Consider the following 14,442-nt stretch of genomic DNA (forward strand, 5'->3'; position numbering starts at 1 on the left):
AGCTACCAGCCCTGGAGTGGGATGCCTCTATCACATCCCTGAAGGTCTCATCCACATGCCTCTCTGTCTCTGGATGATAGCTGCTCAAGCTTGCTTCATGAACAACTTCCAGCTTGTTACACTTTACACCACTCTAGGCGTTCCTGCAATAGTACATGGATTAAATGAAACTGAGGTGACAATCATTATTACTAGCAAAGAATTGATGCGAACAAAATTGAAGCACAAACACTTTTCTTGGTAATGAGCAAAAATAATGGGGGGAAATATCCAGAAATAACTCCAATCAGAGTTGGCAACACTAGCTGCTACTCTCCCAAATCAGGACTGCCCCAACTGCTCAGCAAACCTATTATATTTTTGATGGGTTTTTGATTACCTGAAATTTGCTTCATTCTACTTTCCACAAGTACTCAGCAGTTGTTTCTAAACATATAGGTACAACACATGGTAACTCTGATAGAACACACTTGTGTAAAATAGAACCAGTCTCCTGGTTTTATGGATTAAGTGACATTGTAAGACTGGAAGGATATTCAAAGCGAGATTAAAAACTGCAACCATAAAAACACTTAATAGGGAATAAACATCATTGAATTCACAAGAACTTAATTTTGAGTGATAAAATTTAGGATACACCTTTTCAGGTTCAGATAGAGCATCATGGTTTCGTGTTACCGGGATGAGACTTGGGTTTTGCATTCACCCTTCCCCATCATGCACAAGGGGAGGAAACTGACTGTCATTCCTAGTATAAAATAAACCACAATTTGTCATTGCAGCTGAACCTGGCAAATAATGGCTTGCTGTTCACAAATTGCAAACAACCCACCTTGCACATGAAGGGATAGGAAGTTCCTAGGCTTGTGATTTTTGCTAGTAATGCCAAACTATGGTTTGTGTTACATCTGAACCCAACCACTGTGTCATAAATGAGTCATTTTGTAACACTGATAATGTGGTATAGAAAATGGAAGCAAGCCATTTATCAATCAAATATATATGCTCATCACTATAGTGTTTTTACTCAGCTTACAGGCAAGGGAAATGCAAAATTGCTCTAACCATTGTGTCATAAAGAGTATGAGACTAGCTTAAATAAAGAAAGCTCTGGAGTCCTCCCCCTGGTGGCTGGGAATGGTCTAAAAGAAGTATATTCTAGTTTTAGTACTAACAAATATGGGCCAAACTACGCATTTCGTGAAACACCTAGTATGGCCTTTGTGCACTTTTTAAAACTTAGACAGCATCATGGGGAAGCAGTCCATGATCAGGACTATAGGAAGACGGGATATTTAACCCTTTATTCCTCTGCTGTGGTTCTGACAGAAATAACTAGATCCTCAAAGCTGCTATAGACCTTAGGAAAGAAGCTGCCATTGGTGCCGAACGATGAGAAGAGGGTCGCACCTCTGAAAATCTGGGGAAAGACCATGTGCAGCAGTTTTCAAACTTTTTAGTGACCCAGTTGAAGGCGATCATTTATCCACATGACCCAAAATAATAATTCAAAGATAAATAATTCAAAAATAAATCTTGCTTACAAGATTTTTCATAATATCACAATAGGGCAATATATGCTATTTAAAATACTTAACAACTGACACATATTGATTATATACTTGTAAACTGTTTTAAATACCTAATCAAAAATCATTAGCTTGAGTTTCACTTAATGCAAGAAATCATACAAGTTTTAATTAGCAAGAGACTCAGTGTCTAATATCTCACAACCCAGTAATGTGTCACAACCCATACTTTGAGAACTGTTGACCTAGGGATCCCAGTCTAGCAGAGATGCTGTACTTATTTAGTATGCACAGCTAAATGTTCTGGGGCCCTGTGGGAGGCTAAGTACGGTCTGTACTGCAGACAGTATGATATGCACGTTTCTCCTTTCTTTATTGGTGTAACAAAGTCTTCTATACATGGGCAATGAATAGTCTATACTGGGCCTTGCTGACATTCCAGGGTCATGCCCAGAGCACAACCTCTTTTCCACATTTGCTTCCTAGCTTCTTGGATTGTGATAAGCATTCCTCTTATCCATATGTATCTCAACATATGAAATGATCCAGAGGAATGTTTTGATAAAATATTTCCCTTATACGCCAGAAATGCTTCTTCAGTTTACTTAGGAAAAATTACTCATTGGTAGTAATGGGTAATGGTCCACCAATGGTGGACAGTATTCCCTCTTCAAAAATTGGATCTTTTACTGCTATTTCTAACTGTGACAAAATTGCTGCCTTTAACAATCTACCTGATATTTAAAGATATTGCAAATACAAACTCAGAAGAACATAACAGGAGTTTGACATTTCGTCATTTCTAATCTTTATGTGAAACTGACAAATCAGATTTTACTGAAGCACTCAGTATTTGCTGGTACCATGCAGTGGACTGGAACAGCTTTAACAAATTAGCCTAAGTTTGGATTGACCCTTGCAATGAGGAACACTTGGGAGGCATTCACAACATCATCCACGACTAGAGATTTGGATAGTCTGCTATTTTTATGGCATCTGAGACATACTTCAAAACAAATTGACACTTTGTAATAACTGGGTTTACTGAAGTAGCTGGTGAAATAGATGATACTTTTAAAAAAGTAGCCAGACAAGTTTTTTAAAACAATGGAGTGAAATATTTTTGTTTTAGGAGTTTGACCCAGGGGCTGACATCCTGACTAAATTACTCAGTGGAAGTCCCATTGAAATTAATAGGGTGTTAGTCACGATTAGCTTGTTCTATTAATTTAAATAAGGCATCTGTCAAGTAATTTAGTCAGGATGTCAGCCTCAGAAATTTTCTCTTGAAAACATATACAGCAGACATTCCTGTTCCTTTCTGTGCAGGAGAAATGTGAAGTTTACACACTACTATCTCACTTGCTTGGACCCATGTCTCTTATATAACTATGTGCCTTGTTTGTGTGTCTGGAGCAGGTACAAATCAGTTTTGAGGGAATTACTCTCTAAAGCTGGAGGAATTACTCCGATGTTAGAGGAATGCTTCTGCAACCAAGTCTAACTAGCCAGGAAAACAGGCAGCTGTCTGTTTGGTAGAGTATGCCCCGACCATAAAGCATCAAACAAGTGAGCATGAGAAACTTTGGATCAGTTCTAGATAGTAAAATGCCACTATGAAGTATCACTCAAAGTAAAGTCAGGAGATGAGGTCAGGATTTTTCAAATGAGAGAAATGAATTTTAATATAAAAGAATATATTAATTCCAAAATTTAGACGAGCTCTAACACTTGCCCGTGTAAATGCTCTCCCAACAGCTGTGCTCAATGGGAGATTCCAGGGTATACCATACGCATCAAGATTATGCCCTTGTGGATCTGGTAACATTGAAACAACTGCTCATGTTTTACTGCATTGTGAATATTACAGAGACATAAGACGCCAACAAATTGCCCCACTTTTGATTAATTTTCCGGGTCGTGGAGAGGATTTTTATTTAAACTATTTGCTCACTAATCCTAATTCGGATGTTATTCATATCGTGGCCAAATATTGTTATATAATATGCCAAATGCGTATAAATGTAGTCTGATTTTATATTATCATCTTATTATCATTATTATCATCATTATTATTTTAATATTGTTGTATTGCTGGTCTACGACCAAAATAAAGTTTTACTTACTTACTGTAAGAGAATATAATAATCAGGCTGTGAAGAAGGGGGAGATTTTTTGCTTCAGAGGTGAAGGCTCCTACTTGGTATAGAAAGTTTATTTATTTATTTTTACACTTATATCCCGCTCTTCCTCCATGGTTATTTTTATCCTCACAACCACCCTGTGAGGTAGGTTTACTTGCCTTAAGATTTCATCATTGGCTTTATAAAGTGCTCAGTCTATGTGACTTGTTCAATATCAAAGAGTTTTCTACCTTACAAGATTTAATCACCAGATGGTAGTATTCACCTTGGCCAGCTGAGAGTAACATTCTTTGTTCAGGAGTTCTGCAATAATTGACCTCTTCCCTCTGCTGTCTTCTTTTATGCTTCTTTTCGTAAGAGATGTGTGGTTAGCATTTCCTTCTGGGCCTGTCTTCCTGTGCTCTCTCTCTCTTTCCTTTCTTCTGAGGCCTGCACCTCCTCCTATGAAAGCTCTAAGGTAAAGGCGTTTCTTCTGTGTTTTCTCTGACTCCAGCATGGAATATCAGATTGGGAATCCTGATGGGCAGGCATGTATTTCTGATGTCTGCTTGCCCCGAATACCAGCCCATCAGATTTTGCAATTTACAGCACCCAGAAGATTCCTAGGCCTAACAAAATGTAACTGATTTGGAAAACTGTTGGGTTGGGTTTTTTGAAAAAGCCTGGCCAACAGAAAACTCAGCTGGCTGAGAAAACTGTGTGGCTGGTTTTTGTTGCTGCTGCACCTGCTTCAGAACCACTGCTGCTTTTCTGCATAGTCACCTTAAGACTGCATCTCCTCCCACACAAAAATGACAGATTGAGCCTCAGCACTATTACATTGTGATTTTAAATGCTGGAAAGGAAGATATCTTAAGCCCGGCCTCCCATTCCTTTTCTGCTGTGACTGGTTTGGATTAATACAAAATACTGTAACATATTCACACCGTTTAGATTGCTCAAGTCAGTCTAGATCAGGCCTGCTCAATTTAGCCCCCACCCACCCACCCACCCAGCCATTTTTGGATTACAACTCTCATAATCCCCAGACACAGTGGCCAATAGCCAGGGATTATGGGAACAAAGGAAGCTGCCATATACTGAGTCAGACCATAGGTCCATCTAGCTCAGTATTGTCTACCCAGACTGGCAGCGGCTTCTCCAAGGTTGCAGACAAGAATCTATCTATGAGCCCTATCTTGGAGATGCCAGGGAGGGAACTTTGAACCTAGATGATCTTCCACCCCCTGAAGGGAATAATAGTCCTCCATTCCTATGCAACCAGGGTAGACCTTGTTTAGCTAAGGGGACAACTCATGATTGCTACCACAAAATCAGCTCTCTTCTCCCTAAGAGTTGTAGGTCAACATCTGCAGGAGGGCCAAAGTTGAGCAGCCCTGATCTAGATCACAAATGTTCCCCCTCTAACTGCTCTCTGCTCACAGACAGTTAGATGCAGAATCCCTGGGCTCCATCAATTTGTATGTGGTAGATGCTACATTTTTTGCTTCCAATGGAAATTTCAAGTCAACCCAGAGAAGCTGCGCGTGAGTCTATGTTTATATGTCTATATGGGGTGAGTGGATGCGTAAACCTGCAGCTGTTAGGACTACAGCTCTCATAGCCCCCAGCCACAGTGTATTTATTTGTCCAGCCCTGTTTTTGAGCTCATGTCTCTGATCAGATCTCTAATAGAATTTCCCAGAAGTCTCTGTTGTCTCTCTTGCTCCTCCTTTCCCTCTTGCAGCTTGGCGATTTGGTGGACTAGATTAAAAACTGCCTCTTCTGCGTATACTTTGCCTCAGACAGATTGAGTAAGCGGTACTGCGGACTCGTTGTTGCCCAGAAGGTACAGAGGTTGAGGCTGCTGCGCCTGCGCTGAAGCTCTCTTGCCTCTCGCGGCGGTGCCATGGATCTCTCCCGCATCTGGTACCTGGCTGCTGTCTTTTGTCTGACCTGCGTGCTCATCAAAGCCATCCAGCTGTATCGCAGACTACAGGAACTCCAGAAAACTCTGAGCAGTTTCCCGGGTCCCCCCACGCACCGGTTATACGGCAATCTCCGCGAGGTAGGTGTCAAGGAAAGAGGTCCCGAGGCGTGCGCGTGAAGACCAGCTCCTTTCCAAATGCAGCCCTTGCCGCCGCACACAAATCATTCCTCCAATGCCAGCAGGTTGCTGCTGGCTTCATAAAGCCTCTGCAGATCAGCGCATCATTGCAGCACAACACTTCCGTAGGTTTCCTACCCCTTCGCAGTCAAAGCCGGTGCGTATTTAGCCAGAAGTGAATGCCGCTGTGCCCGTGGGTCTTACAGTGAGGTGGAAACTGGGAATAGATGTGGTATCTCCCGCTAGGCAAGGTTGTTAAGCATACTTATAACTAGCCACACCCAACCAAAAGCAACCTGATCTTAAAGATACTATAATAAGGTAAAGTGTGCGGTGAGTCAATTTCCACTCCTGGTGCAAACAGAGTCCTATGGTTGTCTTTGGGTAGAATACAGGAGGGGTTTTCCATTGCCTCCTCCCACACAGTATGAGATAATGCCTTTCAGCATCTTCCTATATCACTGCTGCTTCAGTGGTTATTCAAACTGGCAATTTTCTGCTTCTTAGTCAAGCATGCATTGTGTCACTTAAGGTGGCTTATAAACTATAATAGGGAGGCTCAAACAGGTGCATCATCGTTTCTTGTGGCATGGGTTTCGGCAGCATCACTGGTGGGGAATGGGGTTGCCAACCATTTTTGTTCACTTAGAGCTGCTGTGCTGTGCTTTTGAAACCTGCCTGAAACCCTGTGTGGGCAGCCCTATGTGGGGCTGCCTTCGAAGTAGTCAGGAAATTACAGTCAGACTGGTCTCTGGACCCAAAGAGATCATAACACCAGTTTTAAAAGAACTGCACTGGCTACTGGTATGTTTCTGAGCAAAGTACAAAGTGCTGGTTATTATTTCTAAAGCCTTGAATGGCTTGGGTCCAGGGTATTTAAGAGAATGTCTCCTCTGTCATGACCCCTCCCACCTGTTAAGATTATCTGGAAGTTTTTCATACAGGGCTTTTAAAGCCTTTTAACTCACATCTCTTCTGGAATATCGGCCAGATTTTCCTCAAAGTTATCAGGGAGCAGTTCAAACACAATTCAGGTTTTTCACTGCACATTAGAGTGAAGTCCAATTTATATCCGGGGTAAAAAAATCCACTATTTGCATTGGGACACCTTTGAGCTTTCAGTAAAGCCTCCCAGTAAACTCGTGGAAAAGCCTGCTGAGTGTAAAAGTCCCTGGGGAAGTCACATTGTGGTTGCCACCAGCTTGTTTGGTAACTACTCGGACCGGGACTTCACTGTGGCTGCCCACATCGGAAGGAGACTTTTGGCTGGTGGAGTATAATAGTGTAATAACACTTTAGCATTCGTTTAACTCTTCTGAGGGCTCAAACACCCCTTGTGTTTATTTGATATTGACTGAGACAAAGCAAACATCTCTGGTTTGGACAGTTCTGCTGCTGTATTTACTAAGTTAAGCAAATACTGTGTGAAATTTTTGTCATTTAGCAGAGACAAGCTTCGAGGATTTTGAGGTCTAGTGAGAGATTTTATTTAGCACTAGTGTTTTCAGGCCCATTGTGATAACGGACGCTAGTAGGGGAGAGTCCCCCCCCGCCCCACTTCCTCTGGCCTCCCCCCCCCACGCCCTCCCAGCTGGCCGAGACTTCCTTACCCAAAGCAGCCCGCGACAGTCGGGCGATCAAAAATCCATTTTTTGCGAAGAAGAGAGGAGCTCCCGAACAGAGCTCCTCTCTGTGCTAAGCCAATGCCCAAACTGCTGCTATGGACGCAAAGGATGCAATAGGCGTCCTTTGCGTCCATAGCAGCAGTTTGGGCATTGGCTTAGCACAGAGAGGAGCTCTGTTCGGGAGCTCCTCTCTTCTTCGCAAAAAATGGATTTTTGATCGCCCGACTGTCGCGGGCTGCTTTGGGTAAGGAAGTCTCGGCCAGCTGGGAGGGCGGTTGGCGGCCATGGCGGCGGCCGCGGAGGCATTCTTCTGGGCCGTTTTGGCCCTTAATCATTTGCGGGGGGGGAGCGGGGAAGGAGTATTTGGGCAGCTGGGAGGGCGGGAGAGTGGGCGGTGGCGGCGGCCGGGCAGACTCTGGGGGCGCCGCTGCCGGTCCGGTCTGCCCCCGCCTCACATTCCCGGCCGGTCTCCCCGGACGGGCAAGGGCCCCAAGGACTCGCAGCCGCCTGGCTGCGGCGGCGGCGCCAGGCCTCGGCAGCGGCTCTGCCGCCACCTCGGCCAGCTTACCCCGTCGCCTCCTCCCCCCGCCCGGCTTCGGCGGCGCGGCTCCACCGCCGCCTTGGCTGCGCTGCGTCCTCTGGCCGAGGCGGCGGCTTTGCCGCCGCCTCGGCCAGTCTCCTCCTTTCCCGCATTCCCGGCTTCTTCGGGGCGGCCGCTTCTGGCCGCCCAAGATGGCCACCGGGTGCCGGCCGTCATGTCTCCCTTGCCCTGTTCTGCGCCTGCGCTTCGCGCAGGCGCAGAACAGGGCAGGGAGGCACGGACACACGCTTGGACACAGGGCAGGGAGGCACGGACACACGCTTGGTGTCCATCCACGGACGGACACCAAGCGTTTTATTAGAGAGGATAATCAGCACACTTCCATTAACATAGTCACCCCAAGAATGATTATCAATATATTCAACACATAACACCTGTCAAAACTAGATCTTCTCCATCTCTGGCTGTTTTTTAAAAAGACAGATTAAGCTATCTTATCCTGTCTTTTGGTCTGCTTGAAACTGCCATGACTGGTTTATCTAGGTTAACTACTTCAGCCTTGCATATTTGCAAACCCGGATTAATCTTTCTGCCATTTTTCCTTGTCTCTAAACTGTCGGGTTCAGTTCAGTTCAATTTTATTCCCTCAGATAACAGAGACTAAGTAGATAAGAGGCCTAGAAAAGGTGTGTGATGGTGCAAGTGTAATGGACACCTACTGGCTAGTTCCTGTAATGTCACTAGTGGCAGGCAACACCATCTTGTGAACTTCTAAAAGTTCCTCCTGCTGATGCTATCTTTAAAAGCTGAACATGCTATTTGAATATGGGAGCATTTATTTCACTCATTCTGTAAGAATAAATGATGTGTTGTACTAGGTTCTCTTCAGCTTCAGGGTTGCCCTACTTTCTTCTAGTCGTATAAGTTATGACACCATCTGCGATACCAGCATGTGATGGAGCACTTGGATGCTCTCTGAAACGAGGTGCAGTGAATAACAGTCAAGTTTCGTTTTATCATTCAATAAGAGACAATAATTAAAGAGTGGGAAGGGAAACTAAATGACATGTTGCATTCAGTTTATGCTGAACAAGCAGCAAATATGATGTGCCAAAACATAGCATGTGCAAAAAAAGTCTAGGGGAAAGAACTCTTGTATCAAATCACCTTTGTGGGCAATTGTGGATGCCTTGTGGACTGAGCTTGTCTGGCCTCGTGCTCTCCAATGCCTTCCTCCTTTCCATTTTGTTCATTCATCCAGAAATCATGTTACCGATGATTTCTTTTGACATTCATCTGCACTGAGTTTTCAAAGCTGAGGTCCGCAGACTTGTTCATTAATATTTCAGATTTGTTTCGGCTCCTATGTAGCGGTGGAGGCATCCACTTGGCTGAGCATTTGTAGATGTTAGGTCCTCTTATTGGCTCCCCATTAGACTTTGATAATGTTTATTTTGATCAGCTCAAGAAAGCTGCCACTGAAGGTTTTTTTAAAAAGAAGTAATCACTTTATTAATGTAAAAGCAATAACACATTTTTACATGCTAATACAGAATGAGGAGGGAACAAGATCAGACAGCATGGAAATCAGGAAGGGAACTTGTCTAACCCATTTGTATGTTTCACCAACACCTTTTTCTTCATCCTCTTGTACTGCTTTAGCTCACACCCATTTCCAAAATTTTCGAGACGGCAAAGACATGGAGCCATCAGTACCCATTTGCCTTTCCAATATGGTTTGGGAGCTTCTCTGCATGTTTAGTCATCACACACCCTGATTATGCAAAAGTGATTCTTGCTAGAGCAGGTAAAGGACAACGTGTTTGTTCTCTTAATAGTTGGTGTATCTCGTGTGTCTGTATGTTACTGCTATCCTAGTGTGTGTGTGTGGTACAACTAGAGACTAAAAATACCAAGGATAATTTAGAATTATCTACCTTTAAGAAGGAGAAACCCCTCAGATATAATATTAATGACAGATAGTAGGGATTCTACCATATAATTAGAGAATAATGTGTACAGCCACGAATTGCTACCATCTCTGGTGCACTGCTGTGATGCTGCTGTGGCCAAGCACAGTTTCCTTGGGGCACAGATCAGAGTCCAGTAGGAGTGGGACACTTCAGGATGCTTAAAGGAGTCCTCCTCTCTGAGTAGAATCTTGCTTCTTCTGTTACACTGCCAGTATGGGGGCCCCTGTGGTGCAGCTCCTTCTCACACTGCTGTGGCTTGGCTCATAGGAGCCAGTGCTGCGGTTTTGCACCTGTTGCCACAGGTTCATGAGAGGTGTGAGAAGACGCCTCTTAGGCTTCAACATGGCCTGGGACGTCTCAAGTTATTCCAGCAGTTTAAAAAGGGGCCAGCACAGTATCAGGGGGAGAGGGCTAACTAGTTTTATAAACCATCTGGAATGGACCTGTGTGAGGAGTGGAGGGGAAGACTCTGTCAGGTATGTCAGACTTCTGTGGCACTGGCAGTGCAAAACTCTTTCAAAGAGTAGGGGAAATGGAAGAGAGGGAGGATCTGGGAGTTGGGAGGTGAGCAAGATGTTGATTGCTACTTCAGGTGGCTTCCGGTTCAGCACATGGGAAGCAGAGATATCCATGGAGGCCCTTGGGGGGAGGGGGGGCTCTCAGGGAGGAGGCAAGGATAAATGAAGAGAATTGGTTACATTCTTGTAGGCAGCATAATAATTGGTGTGGCGGGTGGGGGGAGAGACCATTCAGTTGTGGGTACAGTTTGCCCTTGGTGCATTTAAACACTTAGTTGCTAGCACAGCTGATTAGAATTGAAATATGTGTGTGCTTGTCTATTCCCACCTAGTTTTTCATTTTTGTACTTGTGTAATGCTCATCATTGATGACATTATTAGTAAATATAGTGCTCGGAGTGCTACGAGTTAGTATTGAGAACGTTTTTCTTTGTTCACTTGATCTTTACAGACCCAAAGGACAATGTTGCCTATCGGAACATAGTTCCATGGATTGGTATGTATATTCAAAATATGCTTGGCCAAAAATTATTCAGTTCAGATAAGAACAGGTCATAAATAAATAGCATAACTTTCCTATTTCCTGGATTACAGAGGTCTGCATCTTGGGTCTGTTGTCCCAGAGACACCATATTAAGAGGCAGTCATTCATTAGAATTGAGAATTGGATTCGGAGTGGATACTAGTTAAGTTCTTATTTATGATTTCTGAAGTGCATAAAAATCAAATCCCAGAAAGGTCCTACATCTAGGAGTACAATCTAATGTGACACTAAGAACTAGCATGTTGCTTACAGGTGCTGAATTCAGCAAAATTTTAGTGTACAGTACAGGGATAAGTAGATGGATGGGTTAGCAAATTTCAGTAGATTTGCTAGAAGATGCTACTCAAAAGCTATAATTTTTGATATGATAAACTATAATATGAGTGCAGAGAGGTCTGATTTAACTAACATTTTCAACACTGAGGTGTCAGAAAGGTTGGTGTACACATTAATGTACAATTCTTTCAGGTTTGATTTCCAGCACAAATTAGGGACGGGCCCGGACCGGCCATTGAAAAAGCCTCCGGACCGGTCTGGACCTGGGCGGTCCGGTTCGGGTGGGGGGGTAGCTTTAAGACCGGCGGGAGGTTTTACTTACCCCTCCCGCCGCTTTCCCGCTCTGGCGCCGTAATGCTAAGAGTAATTGGGGCGGCAGGATACCTCCCTGCCACCCCTTCCCCAATATTGCTGGAAAAAAGTCCCAGCAGTCCTTTGCGCGCGCATATGTTGTGCGCGCACTTCACGTCTCTGTGACGTGAATTGCTCTTAGCATTACGGCGCCAGAGCGGGAAAGCGGCGGGAGGGGTAAGTAAACCCTCCCGCCGCTCTTAAAGCTACCCCCACCCCAGTGCTGGACCGCAGTTGGCGGTTCCGTGCACACCCCTAGCACAAATCCCAAACATGTTTGCCTGTCTTCTTAAGAGAGGAAATATAATACACTGCAATGTTACATCTCCCTTGGACACTGGAACAAAAATTGATGTGCAGGCTCAGAACTCAATTTTACATTCAAATACAAACCCCAAATTGACTCCTATACCCACTTTCAAAGGATGAGGGAATGCAAAATATATTATTGTAATAGGAATTGCATTACAACTGTAATGTGAGGCCTCTCAAACACTGTGCTTTACTAGTGTTATTACTTTGTTCTTATCCTTCTATTTTAAGCCAAAATAGCTTCTAACCTGTTCCGGTGGTGTCATAAGTGTTTGAGTGTTGTAAACTCAATCTGTAGGCCATTTCTTGAATTTCCTACCAACAGGAAAGCCCATCTAGAGTTTTTTTTTAAAAAAATTCTTGGTTTACAGGGAACTATTGGGGGTGGAGGAGTTGACAAGGATATAAATGACCAGCCTTTAGAAATTTAAATGTCAAACAATGTTCAAAGACTGAAAGATTCCTAAGACTTTGAAATATAGGATTAAAAGGTATCTGAGCATTATCTGTCTTAACCGATAGAAACAGAGATAGAAACCTCTAAATGTCTCATCAAAAACTGTTTCGCACATTACTTTTTTAAAGTGTACCCTAGTGTTCAGACCAAACAAAGAACCCTAAAAATTATTAAAATATCCAACACAACTCATGTCAGAGTAGGATGAACTTCTGTGAACAGTACTGGATATAGATAGGTGCCACTGAGGAAGACTTATTGTTGGAATGTTTTCTGGCATTTTAAATATTCTCATGAAGATTCTAATATGAGCCCATTTGGCACTCAACTTGGGAAGGACATTCATTCCATCTGAGAACTGGATTTTATGATAATTGGTGGAACTGCGACTTGACATTTGGCATTTTATATTCCATTTCACTCCACTTGGAAAAGACATTCATTTTATCTGAGAAATGTATTTTGTTATATTTGGTGGGGATGTGACTTGGCATTTTGTGAAGAATTTCTCTTTTGAAGAGTCACTCGAAGAATTTCCATCATAGGAACATAGGAAGCTACCATATACTGAGTAAGCCATAGGTCCATCTTGCTCAGTATTGTCTGCACAAACTGGCAGTGGCTTCTCAAAGGTTGCAGACAGGAATCTCTCCCAGCCGTATCTTGGAGATGCCAGGGAAGGAACTTGGAGCCTAGATGATCTTCCCAGAGTGGCTCCATCTCTTAAAGGGAATATCTTACAGTGCTTACACTTCTAGTCTCGCTTTAGTATGCAACCAGGGCAGACCCTGCTTAGCTTAAGGGGACAAGTCATGCTTCTGATACTCAAGTCATACCCATCTGATACAATATTTGGGAAGGAAATATTCATATGGGTCTTTATTTGACTTATTGGGGTTTAAAATATGTTTATAGTAATTTTGTTGCTTTGATATTAAATGTTCACATGATATTGTATATTGAGTTGTGTTGGGTATTTTAAAATAGTTTTTAGGGTTCTTTGGTTTGATTGAACTCTATAGCACCTGGTGTTATTTACCCTAGGAGGCTTACATGTCTAAAATGTAAAGTGTGGATGCAACAAGCCTTGGCTTTGTACTGTAGCGAGCCACTATTCATGCCAGTTCCCTACCAAATATACTGAATGCCAGTTCCCTACTGCATTTGCTTCTGAGTGACCATGTGAAATGGTCACTAAGTTATGTCCTGTCAGCTGATATGATATAGCAAGCAGAGAGAGGGAGATGGCAAAAGTACACCATGCCAAAAGTGCATGTAGGGCAAGAGTAAGTTTGGAAAACCCATGCTGAGATTGCTCAAGCAAGTATGCACAAAACTGCACAAAATCAAATGAAAAAGGCCTGGTATCCTACCCAATTTGATTTGTTACAGTTACTTATTGCAATCTAAGTTGGTGCTTAGTGTATAGTATAGGCATCTAAGTTCTCAAGCTGAGTGACTCTGATGGAATTTGAAATCTCAGACTCTTGGCCAAACTAGATGTGATATTAATCATATCATTGGCCCTGGTGTGTCCCCTCCCCCCTCCCCCGCCCAGTGAATAACAACACATGGGGGACCTGATCCAGATCACCCACGCATTCATACTACATATGAGAAGGGAAAGCACACCAGAATCAAGGATGTGATTAAATCAAAATATAGTTTAGCCCCCACTCTTCCATTTTTGTCCGTAAAGCCTATGGCTCCTGCTGCTGGAGACGATGGATATATTATATACGGCACAGAATGCCATTGCTGCTGAAAATTCAGATAACTACAGGAGATGGTACTGCCTGAATGTATCAGAATGGTTATTTATAGAGGTGAAAGTGATGGGAAATTCATGTTTCCTCAGGGAAAGGTCTGTTGGTCCTCCATGGGCCAAAGTGGTCACAACATCGAAAGCTGCTGACTCCAGGTTTCCACTATACTATTTTGAAACCTTATGTGACACTGATGGCAGAGTCTACAAAAGTGATGCTGGTAAGTGCTACCAGAGGAGTTGCCTGTCTTGTTCCCCTTGCTCCCATGGCATATCAAACAAATAATGAAATTGGCAATAAAGCACAGAAAAGTGGCAGCA

General features: G+C 43.4%; 1 protein-coding gene across 2 annotated transcripts in view; it reads left to right on the top strand.

Moving 5' to 3' along the window:
* The first annotated feature begins 5,435 nt into the window (after positions 1-5,435).
* The window catches only part of LOC128324693 (cytochrome P450 4B1-like), a 37,938-nt gene continuing 28,931 nt past the window's right edge, over positions 5,436-14,442 (top strand). The window contains exons 1-4 of one of the 2 annotated variants that reach the window (XM_053249546.1): positions 5,436-5,720; positions 9,588-9,732; positions 10,868-10,912; positions 14,215-14,342. In XM_053249546.1, coding sequence (XP_053105521.1) covers positions 5,562-5,720; positions 9,588-9,732; positions 10,868-10,912; positions 14,215-14,342 — 477 coding nt within the window. In that variant the 5' untranslated portion in view covers positions 5,436-5,561. Of the gene's footprint in view, positions 5,721-5,787; positions 5,917-9,587; positions 9,733-10,867; positions 10,913-14,214; positions 14,343-14,442 lie in introns of those variants that run through there. The other variant, XM_053249547.1, reaches the window with a different exon arrangement.

Source organism: Hemicordylus capensis, chromosome 4, assembly GCF_027244095.1.
Source record: "Hemicordylus capensis ecotype Gifberg chromosome 4, rHemCap1.1.pri, whole genome shotgun sequence".
NCBI lineage: Eukaryota > Metazoa > Chordata > Lepidosauria > Squamata > Cordylidae > Hemicordylus > Hemicordylus capensis.